Source organism: Cebidichthys violaceus, unplaced genomic scaffold, assembly GCF_023349555.1.
Source record: "Cebidichthys violaceus isolate CVI_PGR_0920_01 unplaced genomic scaffold, fCebVio1.0.p SCAF_20, whole genome shotgun sequence".
Classification (NCBI taxonomy): domain Eukaryota; kingdom Metazoa; phylum Chordata; class Actinopteri; order Perciformes; family Stichaeidae; genus Cebidichthys; species Cebidichthys violaceus.
The window spans coordinates 484,458-498,903 of NW_027176373.1; the positions used below are offsets into that span (position 1 = coordinate 484,458).

The 14,446-nt window shown below is 41.4% G+C and overlaps 1 protein-coding gene and 1 pseudogene across 1 annotated transcript; one reads left to right on the forward strand and one right to left on the reverse strand.

Moving 5' to 3' along the window:
* Positions 1 to 1,057: 1,057 nt before the first annotated feature.
* LOC137876856 (LHFPL tetraspan subfamily member 6 protein-like) lies at positions 1,058 to 11,016 on the reverse strand (annotated as a pseudogene).
* Positions 11,017 to 12,224: 1,208 nt separating this feature from the next.
* Positions 12,225 to 14,081, forward strand: LOC137876796 (glycerophosphodiester phosphodiesterase domain-containing protein 4-like). The gene is made up of 4 exons (XM_068716597.1): positions 12,225 to 12,389; positions 12,694 to 12,776; positions 13,285 to 13,364; positions 13,876 to 14,081. The coding sequence occupies exons 1-4, from the start codon at positions 12,366 to 12,368 to the stop codon at positions 14,079 to 14,081; spliced, it is 393 nt and encodes a 130-aa protein (XP_068572698.1). The 5' UTR covers positions 12,225 to 12,365.
* Positions 14,082 to 14,446: the final 365 nt, after the last annotated feature.

Here is a 14,446-nt window from a genome sequence, read left to right on the forward strand (position 1 = left end):
GATTCAGAACAGGCACGGCAGGTTTCTTTGGTGCATGTATAGGACATGTCTGGATCACTGATTTGCACATTTGTTGTAAAGTTGTCCTGAAAATAGCAGAAGTGGTGAGCAGGTTCCAGAACATGCGGAACTTTGTCTGGGATTCAAGATGGTGATCGAGGAGAGACAACAAACGAGGGACATCGGGGACAGAGAGACACTTCCTTATTTGTCTAGTTTCTCTTTTTTGTTAATAAAAACGAAGTGTAGATGAAATAAAATGGCTCAAAATCCAATCATGAGAACCCTGATGGAGCAGACGGTTAGTCTCACATGTAAACACCTTCATTTTACACTTTTGTTTCCAGCTGTAAAATCTTAAAACATTGAAAAATATGCAATAATATTTATTGTCATGACATCAGGATTAATTTTGTTCCTTTTTAAAAGGCAGTTTTCTCAAAGAGGGAATAAGCGGCTGGAAGCTGCATCTTTCATCATGTTTAGTTAGAGGTTGTGCTGCTTTGGGCAGGAAACCTCAGGGAGAAAATATGTTCAGTAAACTGGTTTATTGTTGGAAAAAAACAGACTTTTTAAAATGTATTAAAGTTAGACGTACATCATTTAAACAGCTCAGTCTGAAGATTTTAACCTACGATGTGTTCGTCCATCTCTCACATGTTTCTGACTTCCTCCTCTGTTTACACTTCATCTCTTCCTACACTTTAGACAGAAATGTTCAAAATTACACTCAAAATATGAAGTTTAATTTGTTTGCTAAAAGGCTCAGTAATTTCCTCTTTGCACATTAGTTTGCAGATTTAAACACATTTGGTCTTCTAGTGAGTATTTGTAGCAGAATATGTGGAGTTGATCCAAAAAAAACAAAAGAAACTACAGTACAGTTCATGGGATTATAGAATCTCTTTAAACTCATACTTTAAAGTCAAAGTTATGCTGGGTGATGTCCATGATGCTACATCTCCAGGCTGATCATTGTGAACTCTGGGTGTAACAGCTCCTATAAATTGGGCGAACATGTCATTTAGAGTCGTACACTGTGAGTACAGCTGCATCCTCATCAGCTGGTAGGTAGAGGAGGACACATGTGATGGTTTCACCGTAGTGGCTTTGCAGAGGACTCTCACAGAGGAGACATCTGCAGAAAAGTCTGTTTAGCAGTCAGCCAAATGCATTTGTGTGAATCACTACTTTTGGAGCAACTGAAGTGTGCAGGCGCTCGTTATGAGCGTCGTTTCTAAACTCACGGTATCTGGGGACGTAAATGGTCTTTTTCTCTGTGGCTCCATGATCAAACCGATACACACAGGTCAGGTCCTGCCCCTCATGAAGGACCAGAGGAAACTGGTGAGTCAGCCTGGCTTTAATGCGGCCCTCATGCTCTGAGCGCAGGGATGTTTGGCCTTTGGCATTTTTCGGGAAGGACCCAGGAGAGGTCAGCCCCGACACCCTCCCCTCTGCAGTCACTCACTGCCAGCCAGAGAGGAGAGTCCTGCCGTCTCACCAGAGACACACTCAGCAGAGGGGCTTCTGAAAAAGACAACAAGGGGACAGGAAGGCGATGAGCAGCTGTGTGAGTTTGTGTGAGTCACAGAGAGAAATATCGCAAAGAAAGAAATAACATAATGTGCACAAGAATGTGTATTGTTCTTTTTTTCTGGTGCCTCCAGGCTTGGAAGCTTCACTCTGCAGGTCAAACACACCTTTGTGAACTCGTCACCGTCTTTCCACTCCGTTGCGTCCAAATAAACTCCAGACAGATCTGCAGAACAATAAAGCACATCTCTGTTCTCCTGTAACGTCTACCTCATGAGCATCAGCAGAGTTATTTTAAAAAGGTGAAACATTGCTCATACTCACAAACAGACGGCAGTGTTGTGACTCATGACACTTGGTGTGTAAATCTGGGGCGGTCGAACACGCAAGTGACATTACGGTCCTCATACACTGTTGCAGGAGGACGACCGAGCTCGTCTGCATGTCTGAGTCCGTGTTGTCCTCTCTCTGCAGCTCTTCGTCGCCGTTCAAAGCCGAGGCGATGTCAGCGTCAGGTCTCCCTCCAGATGAAATGCACGAGACCACCCTGAACTCACTTCCTCCTCGTTGAACCATCTCTGCTTTAATGCTTACATTTGGCCTCGCTAAAAGAGCAGGAAGAAAGGCGAGAAGAGTTATTCTTTCTCCAGGTCTGATGTTTTTCATTCAGCTGTGGTAACTATTGTGGTGACTATTGTAGCGATGCAGCTAGATCGCAGTCAGGGGCGCCCTGCCATGTGCATCAGGAGCATGTTAACGCACTTTTGGCTATGAATATGTATGAAAGTATGAATGGGTGAATGATAACATGTAGTGTCAAGTGGTCGGAAAGACTAGAAAAGCGCGATACAAGTACAGTCCATTTACTGTGACAATCACGGCTTATCACATTCACTACTTTCACCTCTTAAATCACGGAGCTACATTTTTGTCATGTTGTCTTTATTAATGGAGCACTGATGACAGAATACACTCGACATCGGAGAAGGAAGCGTGGGGATTGGATTCATTCGTGGGGTTCGGCTTAGCAGACGTTGAAACGATGACTGCTTACGGCCGACCACCCAGCCAGACCTGCTGCCACTGAAAGTAGAGTCGAGAGGGAGGAGAGCCGAGACAGACGCTAAGCTAACTCTGCTATTCCACCGCCCAGTCTGCAGGAAAACTCAGGCTAACCCATCAACCAGAGACAAGTGGCCACACAAAGACCTGGTTTCATTGTGGATCAAGCTGCACTTGACGGGTGGAGCGCAGGACTCTGTATGCAGGGAGGCTCCGTTTGCATCATTGATGCTTGGTGCTCAAATACAGTCAAAGTTGATGGGCAAACTATTGGACAGTTGACGTTTCATAGTTAAGATGTCGGCCATATTGCCCAGAGAATTGATCGCTTCAATCATGTTGCTCATCGCAGCCACACATCTAGCTGTAGGCTATTCTAAAGACACATGTGGAGCCAGCCATGGTTACGCGCGGATGAAAGCATAATGAATCAAAACGACATGTTTGATGAGCACATGAACACAGGATGTTCTGTCATCTTACAGCAGTCTGATGCTCGTTGCACAAAATGTAACAAGCGGATCTCCCACGTGTCATTTTGGATTGACAGCGACATCACTGCAGTAAGAGAGAGCAGTGGGCTGCACTGTGCTGGCTCTCTTCAGGTACACTTATCTCCTGCACACAAATTATCAAAAAAAAAAGAAGGGGAAATTAACTGACTTGAATTAAGGCCAAGTACTACATCTCGTGCCCACAAATTTGTAAATTGTTGCATCTAAATATGTTTTTCTATCTATGGACACTCCTGGGCTCTGAATCAACCAGTGATTTCCTGGCTTGAAAAAGTGAAACCATAGAAATGTTGCTGTTTTAGAGGTATCTACAAAAGACATAAACGTATTAAATGTGTGCATTCTAAACATGTTCCTCATGGACTCCACTGTTCTTTGGAGAGGACAGATGACAGTGCCTGGATGTGAGTTTTCTACAGTGGCTCAGAAAGCCAACACAGGTGCAGACAACTGGGCAAACATAAATGGTAAATGGACTTGCATTTATATAGCACCTTTCTCGTCTTCTGACCACTCAAAGCACTTTAACACTACATGCCATCATTCACCCATTCATTCACTGATGCAGGGGCTACCATGCAAGGTGCCACCTACCGATCAGGATCTAATCTAATGCTCAATCACACATATTCACACACCGATGGCACAGCCTTCCGAAGCAGCTTGGGGTCCAGTAGCTTGTCCAGGGACACTTTGACATGTGGACCGAAGGAACCAGGGCTCGAACCACCGCATAGTGGTTCTTACACACCTCCTTGTCTTAGAAAACAAGAAAAACTAGTATATTGATGAAAAACAAATCAGTCTGCAATCTATCACTGTAATGGACACACAGGGATTAAAGAGATAATGATTTTAAAATAGCAAACACACATTGCCCAGTATTGTTCCTTTAACCAGTCTGCCACTTCCTGGAAATGTCTGTCTGTCTGTCTGTCTGTCTGTGTTTGTTTCAGGTGCTGTGTAACGGCCCAGGGACCTGCGTTTCCCTCTGTGTGGCAGGACTCCTGCTTGGAATTCTGGGAATGAAGAAAGTCTTGATAGTTTATGTTGAAAGCATTTGCCGGGTAAAAACGCTGTCCCTACAAATGTAGGATGAAATATGTTGCAATGTTTGTTGTAATGATCATAAATAAATGCTCTTTTTTTTTTTTTTAGTTATGCCAACACCTTGTTATAATTTAACAGTTCTGTAAGGTCTAACAGCAGTATACTTGAAGTTACATAGAAAAACATTAGATTCTCTTATTCATAAGAAAACCAAAAATATCATCTTATAAAGGAAGACATGCCATAGTTCAACAACATAAATACCTTTCACAGCCAACAGGTTGTTCCATTCTTGTCAAGGTGTGTTAAAAAGGAAGTCTGAGGCACTACGTTTATGCCTAGTGTCCACACTGCTCCGTACTTTGAAACCTTCAAAAACTAAAGGGTTTGGAAATGCTGGGAAGGACGCACGAAAACACCAAGTAAAGAAATGACTGACAACTCCTAAAAGCAGTAACTTCAGATTTCAATGAGTAACACACTAATATCCAACCAGGATTTACATTCTGACAGACAGGAAACCTTCAATACAGTGTCTGTCTCTGTAAGAGGAGAAAGAGAGAAACTCAACTGCAACAGGTCAGGTTCAGAGTTCGTTACCATGGTAACAGACCCAGAATTTAAGTTACCTCTCTTTCTGAAACTGAAAACTCAGTTTCTCTCATCTCACCTGCTTTGTGAAACAGGCCTGTTGAACTGTGTCCTGTTCCCCACAGCAGTCACATGTCATACTGCACTTCTGTCTTCTTCTCCAGATGAAAAAACTATAATACTACAGTGGCCTTCAGGTAGGGTTAGTTACCTTCAGGGTGGTATTACTACTAGGAGCTACTCTTATCAATACTCTGCTCTTATTCATGACTCAAAAATTGCTCTTAAAAACATATATACAATTTAAAGCAAACCATTAAGACATTTGTGATCTGTAAGATCCAAACTTGATAGCCCCCATATCGCCTCATAATTCCAACCAGAGCCGTGGCTCTGCACACCAGCAGTCAGATGAGAATCACTAGGGGAGGGAACACAAACACAGAAACATAAACTCACCTCCAACAAACTGAATGCCGCCGGCGACGCGGCCGATTGTACGTGAGATGAGGTCAGAGATGCAGCAGCCCATGAGAGCAGTGAGGGCCACCAGCAGGAGGAGGCCGCAGCCCACGCCCATCACCACCGTGCAATCCTCCACTCCAGGCCGGGGATGCCGAGGAAGGAGGCGTAGCGGCCGCACTGCTCCGTCGTCACCGTGGCCCGCCTCTCCTCGTCCCTCAACCGGGTCGGAGCAGCGGCGGAACGTGCCGAAGGACACCGGCTTGTCCATCGGTGTCCCCGGCAGCCAGTAGGGCATGAAGAAGCCAACAGCGCACAGCAGGGCCCAGATGACACCCGGACATGTGAGACTAGACGCCATGGTAAACAAGCCTGTGAGCGGTTCACACAGTCACTGAACTAACAGCAGTTATATGAGCAGACGCAGTGTGGTAGGGGAGCCTCACGGTGAGCATTTAACAGCAGCAGCCTTCACCTCCTCAGTGACTCCCGGTCCCTGTCAGGAGGAAGAGACACAGAGAAGACAAAACAAAAAGTCATCTGTGGGAACAAGTTGTTGGCTTTTGGAATTATCTTATTCTTTAGACTAAACAAAACTGGGCGTCGTTTAATAAGAGGCACAGTTATTCAATACGATTCGGAAACACAATTCATCAATTATCAAACTCAGGCTGAAGCATTATCAACTCAAGTATGATAAGATGAACAGTTATTCTCTTTTTCCTTTATAGTCACAGAGGAATGCAAGAGAAAGAAATAAAGCATTCTAGTTAGTTCACAAAATTCCACAGAATTATGAAATTTCTGTGAGGTTAAAAATAAAATCATTGTTTCAATGCCAAGTATTTATGCCTTCAACAAACACAGATGTACTAGTTGAATAAACATAATTCTTGCTTCAGTGAGATAGAAATCTTCCTCGATAACTCAATGAAAATGCATGTTGCTGTAATTGTATTAAAGGAATTCTCAAGAAATACATTAATACATATAATTAAAGGGCACACAGCTCAAAGTTAGCTCAAACCTTGTTGATGTCTCCTTGGTAAAAAGGTTTTGAACACGAGTTAAAAGAACTCAATGAGGTCAGTCTGACCTTCAGGAAACAATGGATTGACTCTGGATTCAGAACGGCAACTATGTTAACAATAGTCAATGCAAAACACTTGACTATATCCCTGAATATACACAGAGACACACACACACACACACACACACACACACACACACACACACACACACACACGTGTATATATGTGTATGTATCTGTATACAGTATATATATATATATATATATATATATATATATATAAATAAATAAAACTTATACCTGAGTACCGACAATGAACATGAATAGTTAAACACTGGATTTGTCCCTGTTGTGAACTGGCAACTGATATTTTTACAAATTCTGTGAATCTGAGGCGAAGGAGACTTAAATGGTTAAACATGAGAACGAACAGCTTTGCACTCAAACAGGAAAAAAAACCCAAAGCTTTAGGTCTGGATCCCCATCACATTTAGAGCAAAAGCTTTGTTTTCAGAGAGCGTATGCGCTGCGAGCATCACACATTTGGTGATACGGCAGCATCATCGTCTTCAATGATGGCAACAGACACACCTCTGAGTTCTCTTTCTTCATGGTCAGTGTCCTGAGGAAAAGCAACACATGCAGGATTGAGTGCTGAGGGACATTTAAAGACAAAACACATTTCTATTCATTCTAACTTTAGCACCATTCTACTGACTCTTGCCATTCGGCTTGTGGACGTTTTAAAAAGAAATGTTAAAGTTGTGACTCAACAGCACAGTTGCTATCACCCACCGTACAGTAGAGGATTTTATCGTGGATCCTGAATAAAACACTCACAATAAGTTGATGGTGAATATCCTCATGAGTGATCTGAAAGAGCTGTCTAGCTTGGTGTCATGGTGGAGGAGTGAAAAATAGAGCCTGATTTTAAAAGAAATACACAAATTATCACATCAGAAATCACAGACGCACTAATTTGTCTTCTTTATGCAGGAGTGTCTTATGATGTATGATTACCTTATTTAAGATTGTTTGATTGTTTTTTACCGAAAAGAACATCCACTTAAAAAATGTGTCCCATCTCTGATGGAATAAAAATATTCGTTCCTTAACAAAAAGTTAGATTATGTTATTATCGTGAATATTTTGGCCAGAATAATCATGACATGAAATCTTCATATTGTTCCATGCCTGCCCACCAACCTTGTTGCGACTCGTTTTAAGGAAGTATTTCTGCCAAAGAACAGCCAACAATGGCCGCCTGTTCAGGGTTGACTGTTGCCCCTCGGCAGAAAAAAAGAGTCATAGAAAACTCACTCATTCTTTAAACATCACTGGGATCAAAATAAAATCTTCCACTAAGTATTATGCATACAGTTATTAGCGTTTAGCTTAAGAGTTATAGTTCTGAGCATATTCTAAAAGTTGGGACAATGGAGGCTCAACGTTCTGTATTGAACTATTTACATTTGTACAACCTTGTCCTCTCCTCAAATGCACTGTGTTCAGCAGCCTGCAATTCAGTCAAAATTTCACGGTATTTTTGTCACATGACTGTTGGTCTCAGTGAAATCAATCATGGCTTCTAAATTGCGCTGAGGAACACAGAATTTAATGTTTTTTACAGGATCTGGTTCAAGCAAAGGGATTTTTCGCAGCGACATTTTAAATGAGACATGTAGAATAAAATGTTTTTGATGAATTACTACAATTTCACTTACCAAACACAAAGGAAGAACTTTGTTGGGTCGTCCCGGACAAAAATGGACAGGTCTCTCAGTGCTGCTGTCTTTCACTGAGACACAAAGTCCGATGTCTAAGAAGTATTCAGTGGAAAACACAAAAGCACAACAATTAGTATCGTGCCTTAGTGAAGTTACACAAAATATGACATTATTGATAGTAATGAGGAGGATAAAGCTCAGGTCAGACCCAAGTATCATGCTTAAGAATTAAATAAAAAACTAAACTCAGGCGCTTCACTCACCTGTTCATCAAGCTTTTCCAGGAGGTCTTCCATCTTGTGACCAAAAGCTCCCTTCCTCGTCCGGTAAAGTCTCAGCAGGCGAGGCACATGTTTTTCAAGGGAAGCACTTAAAGTCCCCAGGAGGTCTTTGCTGGTGAGCCGATGGAATTCTTCAGATATCTTAACAGAATAACAAAACAAAGAAATACCATGTGTACATAAAATGACTGGGTAGCAGTCTTGTTCAAAGCATGCACCATTTTAAAGGGATATTTCAGATTGTTTGAAGTGTGTTTGTATGAGGTTCTTCTCCATAGTCAGTGTACTGCTGTGGATGTATTTTAGACACCTAAAGAAAATGTTAATCAGTTTAAATGTACGCTATATTTAGAATATGTTCGGCTCTTTATCCTGCTGTCAGACAGACCTTACTGGAGGGGAAATTAAGCCTTTATCAATGCTCTACTCAAAGCTAGTAGACAAATACAGTCATTTATCTCACGGAACACAGGAGCTGCTGGTCTACCACTGCCTTGATCACTTAGTTTACTGTCACTTTATAGTTAATGTGGATTAACCAAAGTCACAACAGTCCCCCAATTCTACTAATAACCACTAATAATGATTTCTTTAGATGTCTAAAATAAGTTGTGCTGCTGTCCTGTCCACAGCATTACATTGCATTTCTGTCTATACACTGAATTAGCATATATTTGCATACAGATAATTGTTGGAAGGGCCTGTAGTTGAGTGACAGGACAGTGTATAGTAGAGTTTGCCACTATATCTGTCCACCACTAACAGCAGATCCTGTATTTATTCAGTTAGAGTCAATGTAGTATAATTACTCCACACACCACAATAAGCATTATAAGACAATAAATGAGGACAGTCTTACCTCCTCAATGGAACAAAAGTGCAGGTCATCTCTCCTGGACCTCTGATACCACAGGCTGCCCCTCTACTACCTCTCTCCGTCTGAGGGAAAAGGTCAGCTCCATCTTGTGCCGGATCAATGTGATGTTCTTCTTTTTCTTCTTCATTTCGTCGAACCATGAAACAAAAGAGACACATATAGGACATATTCAGTTTTCCAATAAGCATTTAAGCTGCAGACCTTGTAATCTGCATATATATATAATAACTACCATGATACAGCTTTATCTCATCAATATGAGACATACATGTATCCCACTGAAGCCAGAACTACCCCATCCATGTGACTGAATAGATAAAGGCCAGGTTGAATCTGTCATACAGGGGGAAGAGGACGTGCAAAATAGCCAACTGGAAACTTAACAGTAAAACATATGCCTGCTAGAAAGGATGGCACTGCAGTATTGAGTGACAGTGATTTATAATTGTCTTAATGAACACAAAACAAACACACCTAACAGTTCAATGACATTTTATATCATATCAAATCATTTTAAGAGGCGAAAAAAAAGGTAAGAACATTGTGTTGATAGAGAAAACCTGCAACAAGTTGTTCTATTTACATGTTTGGGGATTATAAAAAGAAAGGCAATTCCTTTATGGATGCTTTAGAAAAATCATAATTTGAGTATATATTTTGACAGCCAAATCACATTGTTTAGGATATTAAACCTGTGTTTCTTAACTTGTATGTTTACAGAGCTTGTACAAAAGGTAATGTAGCCCATGAATGAGAGATATGAGATTACAGATAATTACAATTCATCCTCTATAGTGGAGGTTGGTTTATGGCTTTTTGCCCCGGTTACACCTACAGTCTATGGGCGTATCTATGAGCTACACTCGTTGTCTTTTTGATTCCTCACAGTTCATTATATTTGTACTACTCTGGTGTTTCAGAGAATAACGCACAGCACAGCACATACAGTATGAACGCCTCCGTTCTTGCTCGAAGCTCACACGCGATCTACGGCGGCAAGCGCGAGAATCAACAAAGCTTTATCAGTTCAAATGCGCCAACAGTGACAACCCTCCTTTGAACAGACGTTGATTCAACATGTTACTAACGTTACCTCCGCTGCCGCCCAAACGGAATGATATTACCCATCTCATGTCCCCATGTTAGACACAAAACATACATAACGTTACATATATTACCGCCGTAAAGAGGCTGTCTGTGTAAAATGTTATGACTGGCTTGTACGTGAACGTAACCGCCATATTGGACCGTGTTTAGCCGGGTAAACAGGATTCCACAGCACCGGGAAAAACTGGCCTTTGTTAAACAACTACAATTCAAGTGTCCACTATAGCGCTGGCGCATTGCCGAAGCAGTAAATGCTGCATGTAGCCGTAAACATCACGATTATACCGGTTAAGCGGGGCTGACACAGCATTCTACACAGTTAATAACGTAGCTAACAAAGCTACATGTGGTAGCTAGTTAAGTTAGTTGAACTCATTGAATTAATCTGTAGGTTGAAATAGGTCAGTGCACATTACTGATCACATTGGTTGTCTAGTAAAAAACACACTTACCTAACTTGGGAAACTTCAGGTCGACAAATAGTTCGATAATGTCCAACTTCGGTCCCACGCAGTTAGACTTTCTGTCCACAAGATGTCCGACCACCACGTTCCTCATCGCTTTCAGCACCGACTTAGACCCGTAAATACCCCGTACATGACAGCAACACACATGCGCAACGGTCGTTACGCGGATTTCATCAAGAAAAATAAGGCTCCATTCAGAAATGCTTGTTAACCCGTTTTGAAATGACTTATTAGGGCAACGATAAAGATGAGTTTACTGATCAGGCACGTTTTCGTTAGTTGAATATGACAAAGCTTTGTTTCTGAGTCAGGTTCATTTGAAAACATGTATGAGATCAACGATTGCTAGTTAGTTTTTACAGTGTATGCACAATAATATCAACCAGTACATCCCAACAGGTAGCCTATTAAAACCTGTTCGGCACGACGCCCCGAATTCGGGAGCTCGAGGGCTCAGACGAGTAGCATATACTAGAAGAAAAAAATGCATTTATCCAGAGCATGTTATATACCAGATTGAAAAAAAAGTCTGGGCAAAACTATCATGTCAACCATTTTTACAAACTCCAAACACAATTCTATAGAACTAATATAATCAACTAGAAGATTTACCACAATATCACGTATTTTTCGGTTATCAATTGAAGACACCAGAGATATTACTGTTATTCATGAGACGCTCAGTTACAATATAGCTTCCCACCACTTGGTGGCGGTAATGCGTCAGTCAGTTGTTTAACAAGCTCCAATAAGCAGAAGAAGACACTCAGCTAGCCGCTAGCCTGTAGCGAAAGTTATTAAGTAGTTAATAATAGTTAAGTTAATAGTTTAAAATAGTGCTGGACAAGTTAACGTGTTATTATCGCATTAACGCATTAATTAAGTAAGGCCGACAATTATTTTATCGCGCATTAACGCAGTTTTTTATTATTATTAAGCGGACATTTTTAACACAAGAACCGGGCAGCGAGCAGTGAACAACTGTTTGTGTGTGTGTGTGTGTGTGTGTGTGTGTGTGTGTGTGTGTGTGTGTGTGTGTGTGTTTGTGCGGCGTCCCCCCCCCCCCCCCCCCCCCCCGGGTGACACGTCTCGTTACAGGATCAAACGTGACAACATCAAAATACATATTGTCGTGTTTTTAAATAAGCATATAAGCACGTGAGAACAAACTGCTCTTATCTCTTTATTAGCATAACTTCACATGCACGTTACTGCCCCGGTACAGACTCCCTCCACGTTCCATGCTTCACCTACATTCCCCTGGGTCAATCCACCAGGTGCTGTGGCTGCCCTCAGACCTGCGCTCTCTGGTTTAGGACATCGATCCAGAGCTCCAGCAGACGTCGGGCAGTCGGCTCCCTCTAGAGGAGCTCCAGAGCAACCACATCGTCACGCTCAACCTGCACTACAGCTCCATGTCCCCCCCCCCCCCCCCCCCCCCACACACACACACACACACACACACACACACACACACCCTCCCTCCTCCCAGGTGTTTCGTAACGCATCATGACTCCTCTCCTCACCTGTGTGCAGTGAGTACGCTGCAGCAAACATCACTACCAACCTGTATGTGATCAGCCAGCCGTGGCTCTTCTCTCTGGCCTGGTGTGCTGGAGTCCAGTCGGTCACCACCAACGCTCCACAGCTCCTCAGCAACATGAGCTCGCCTCTCTTCCTCATGGTAACACTTACACAGATACATGCACACAAGTACTGCACTCAAGTACACATTTAAGATACCTGCTCCAGGGCGATGAGGCCAAAATCTTCTATTGCAATACAGGGATTCTACTGATAATTCAGTAAATAATCTACATTAAATAACCATAAAGCCTATTGTTAGTCCTGTGTGAATTGAAGCTATAGAACATGAACATATATGGACATGCAGGCTCACAAATACATACTTATCAGATTAAGACACTAGTTTCTCTACGTGGGAAATACTGCCTTCCTTGTGTTTTGTATTTCTGTGTGTCTCTCAGAGTCCAGACGAGTACAACCTGATGTGGATTCTCACTGACCTGGTGTCCCTCGTGCTCATCTTCATCATCTTCATCTTTCACTGGTGAATCTGACAGTTAAAAACTACAAACACCACACTGAGAAAATACTACAAGTACAAGTCCTGCATTGAAAATCTTACTTCAGTTAAAGTATTAAAAATATATAAATGTCCAATTGTGACTGTAAACTGATTCTTTTCATTATGGTTTAATCTGCTGATTATTAGTAAACGGTGAGAAATGTTGGTCACAAATACTCAGAGCCCAAAGTGACACCGTCAGTGTTTTAGTTAAACCTCAACGTTGTTACCAATACATTCATATTTTTAACATTATTAAAAGGAAAAGCAGCAAACGTGTACATGAAAAAGGACAATTTTCAAAATAGTTGCCAGTTAATTTTCTGTCAATCGATTAACCAACTTTCAGCTGCACCTTTTGTAAACTGTTGGGTAGTTTAATGAATGACAATACAAATCTAGACAACCAGTATCACTGTAAACTGTAAATGTAGTGGAGGAAAGGTGGTGCGATCTGAATAAGGAGACTAAACGTTGCGTTTGCTCCTAGGTGGCGAGAGAGACGACTGGCTTTCTGCTCGAGCAGCAAGATCCCGCTGGACAACGGAACATACAGCAAGTTCAAAACAGGTCGATCACTCCGAAGAAAATTATTTTTTTATCATGACTTACTGTACTGGACTTTTTATGATGTACGACTAGTTCATGTCATACTATGATTTTTTTTTTAATGGTATACTGTGATGTTTTTTGACATGCTGTGACTTTTTCAACATCCTATACTATGAATATTTCATGACTTGTTTGGACTTTTCTGACACGTTATACTTTGGCTTATTTTCAACAAACTATGCTATGACTTTTGTTTACATATTCATACATATACACATTTTAATGACTTTTTCCGCATTAAATACTATGCATTTTCGATGACTTTTTTACATTTTTGTACAATGTCTTTCCTATGGGATTTTTTGACATACTATATATACACACTATGGCTTTTCAGGAGTTTTTCCGACACACTTTACCTGATTTTTTACTGTCATTATTTGATATTCTATACTATCACGTCTCATCTAGACCTTCCTTGTTCTTCCGTGGTCTCCCTCAGTTAATCATCGTGTTTCCTTGTGCTCAGATCTCCACCTCCCCGTCAGCTCTTCTGGATTCCCGATGTCCTTCCTGCCCGTTCACTCTCTCAGCCGTCAAACACAGCTCCTCGTTCTCATCTGTTCATCCACCAGATCGGCCCAGGAACGTTCAGGAACGTTCACCCGCGGTCTTGCCCGTCTGCCATTATCTCAATTCTGGAAACCAAGTTTTGCAATAAAGCTTTTAATCTGAGTCTGTGTGCTGAATTCTGGGTTCACTCAACACTGAACTTGAATAAAAAAAAATAATGTATTTATTGTGTTCAGTTTTACGTACAAAAGATGCAAAAGTGACAATTGTATAATTGGCAGAAGATTATAAAAACAGTGATACTATACTGACCTCAGATGGTTTGGAAACTATTAATATTTATAAACTTTAAAAATGGTTGTTTAAAAAAAAGCATAAAAGAGTCAACAAGTATGTCAAAGGTCATGAAAGAAGTCATAGTATACTATGTTGGTAAATAAAAAGTCAGTGTAGAATGTTGAAAAAGTCATAGTATAGTATGTCGTAACAAATCTCATAAAAAAGTCTTTACCTCTGAGATGTAGTAC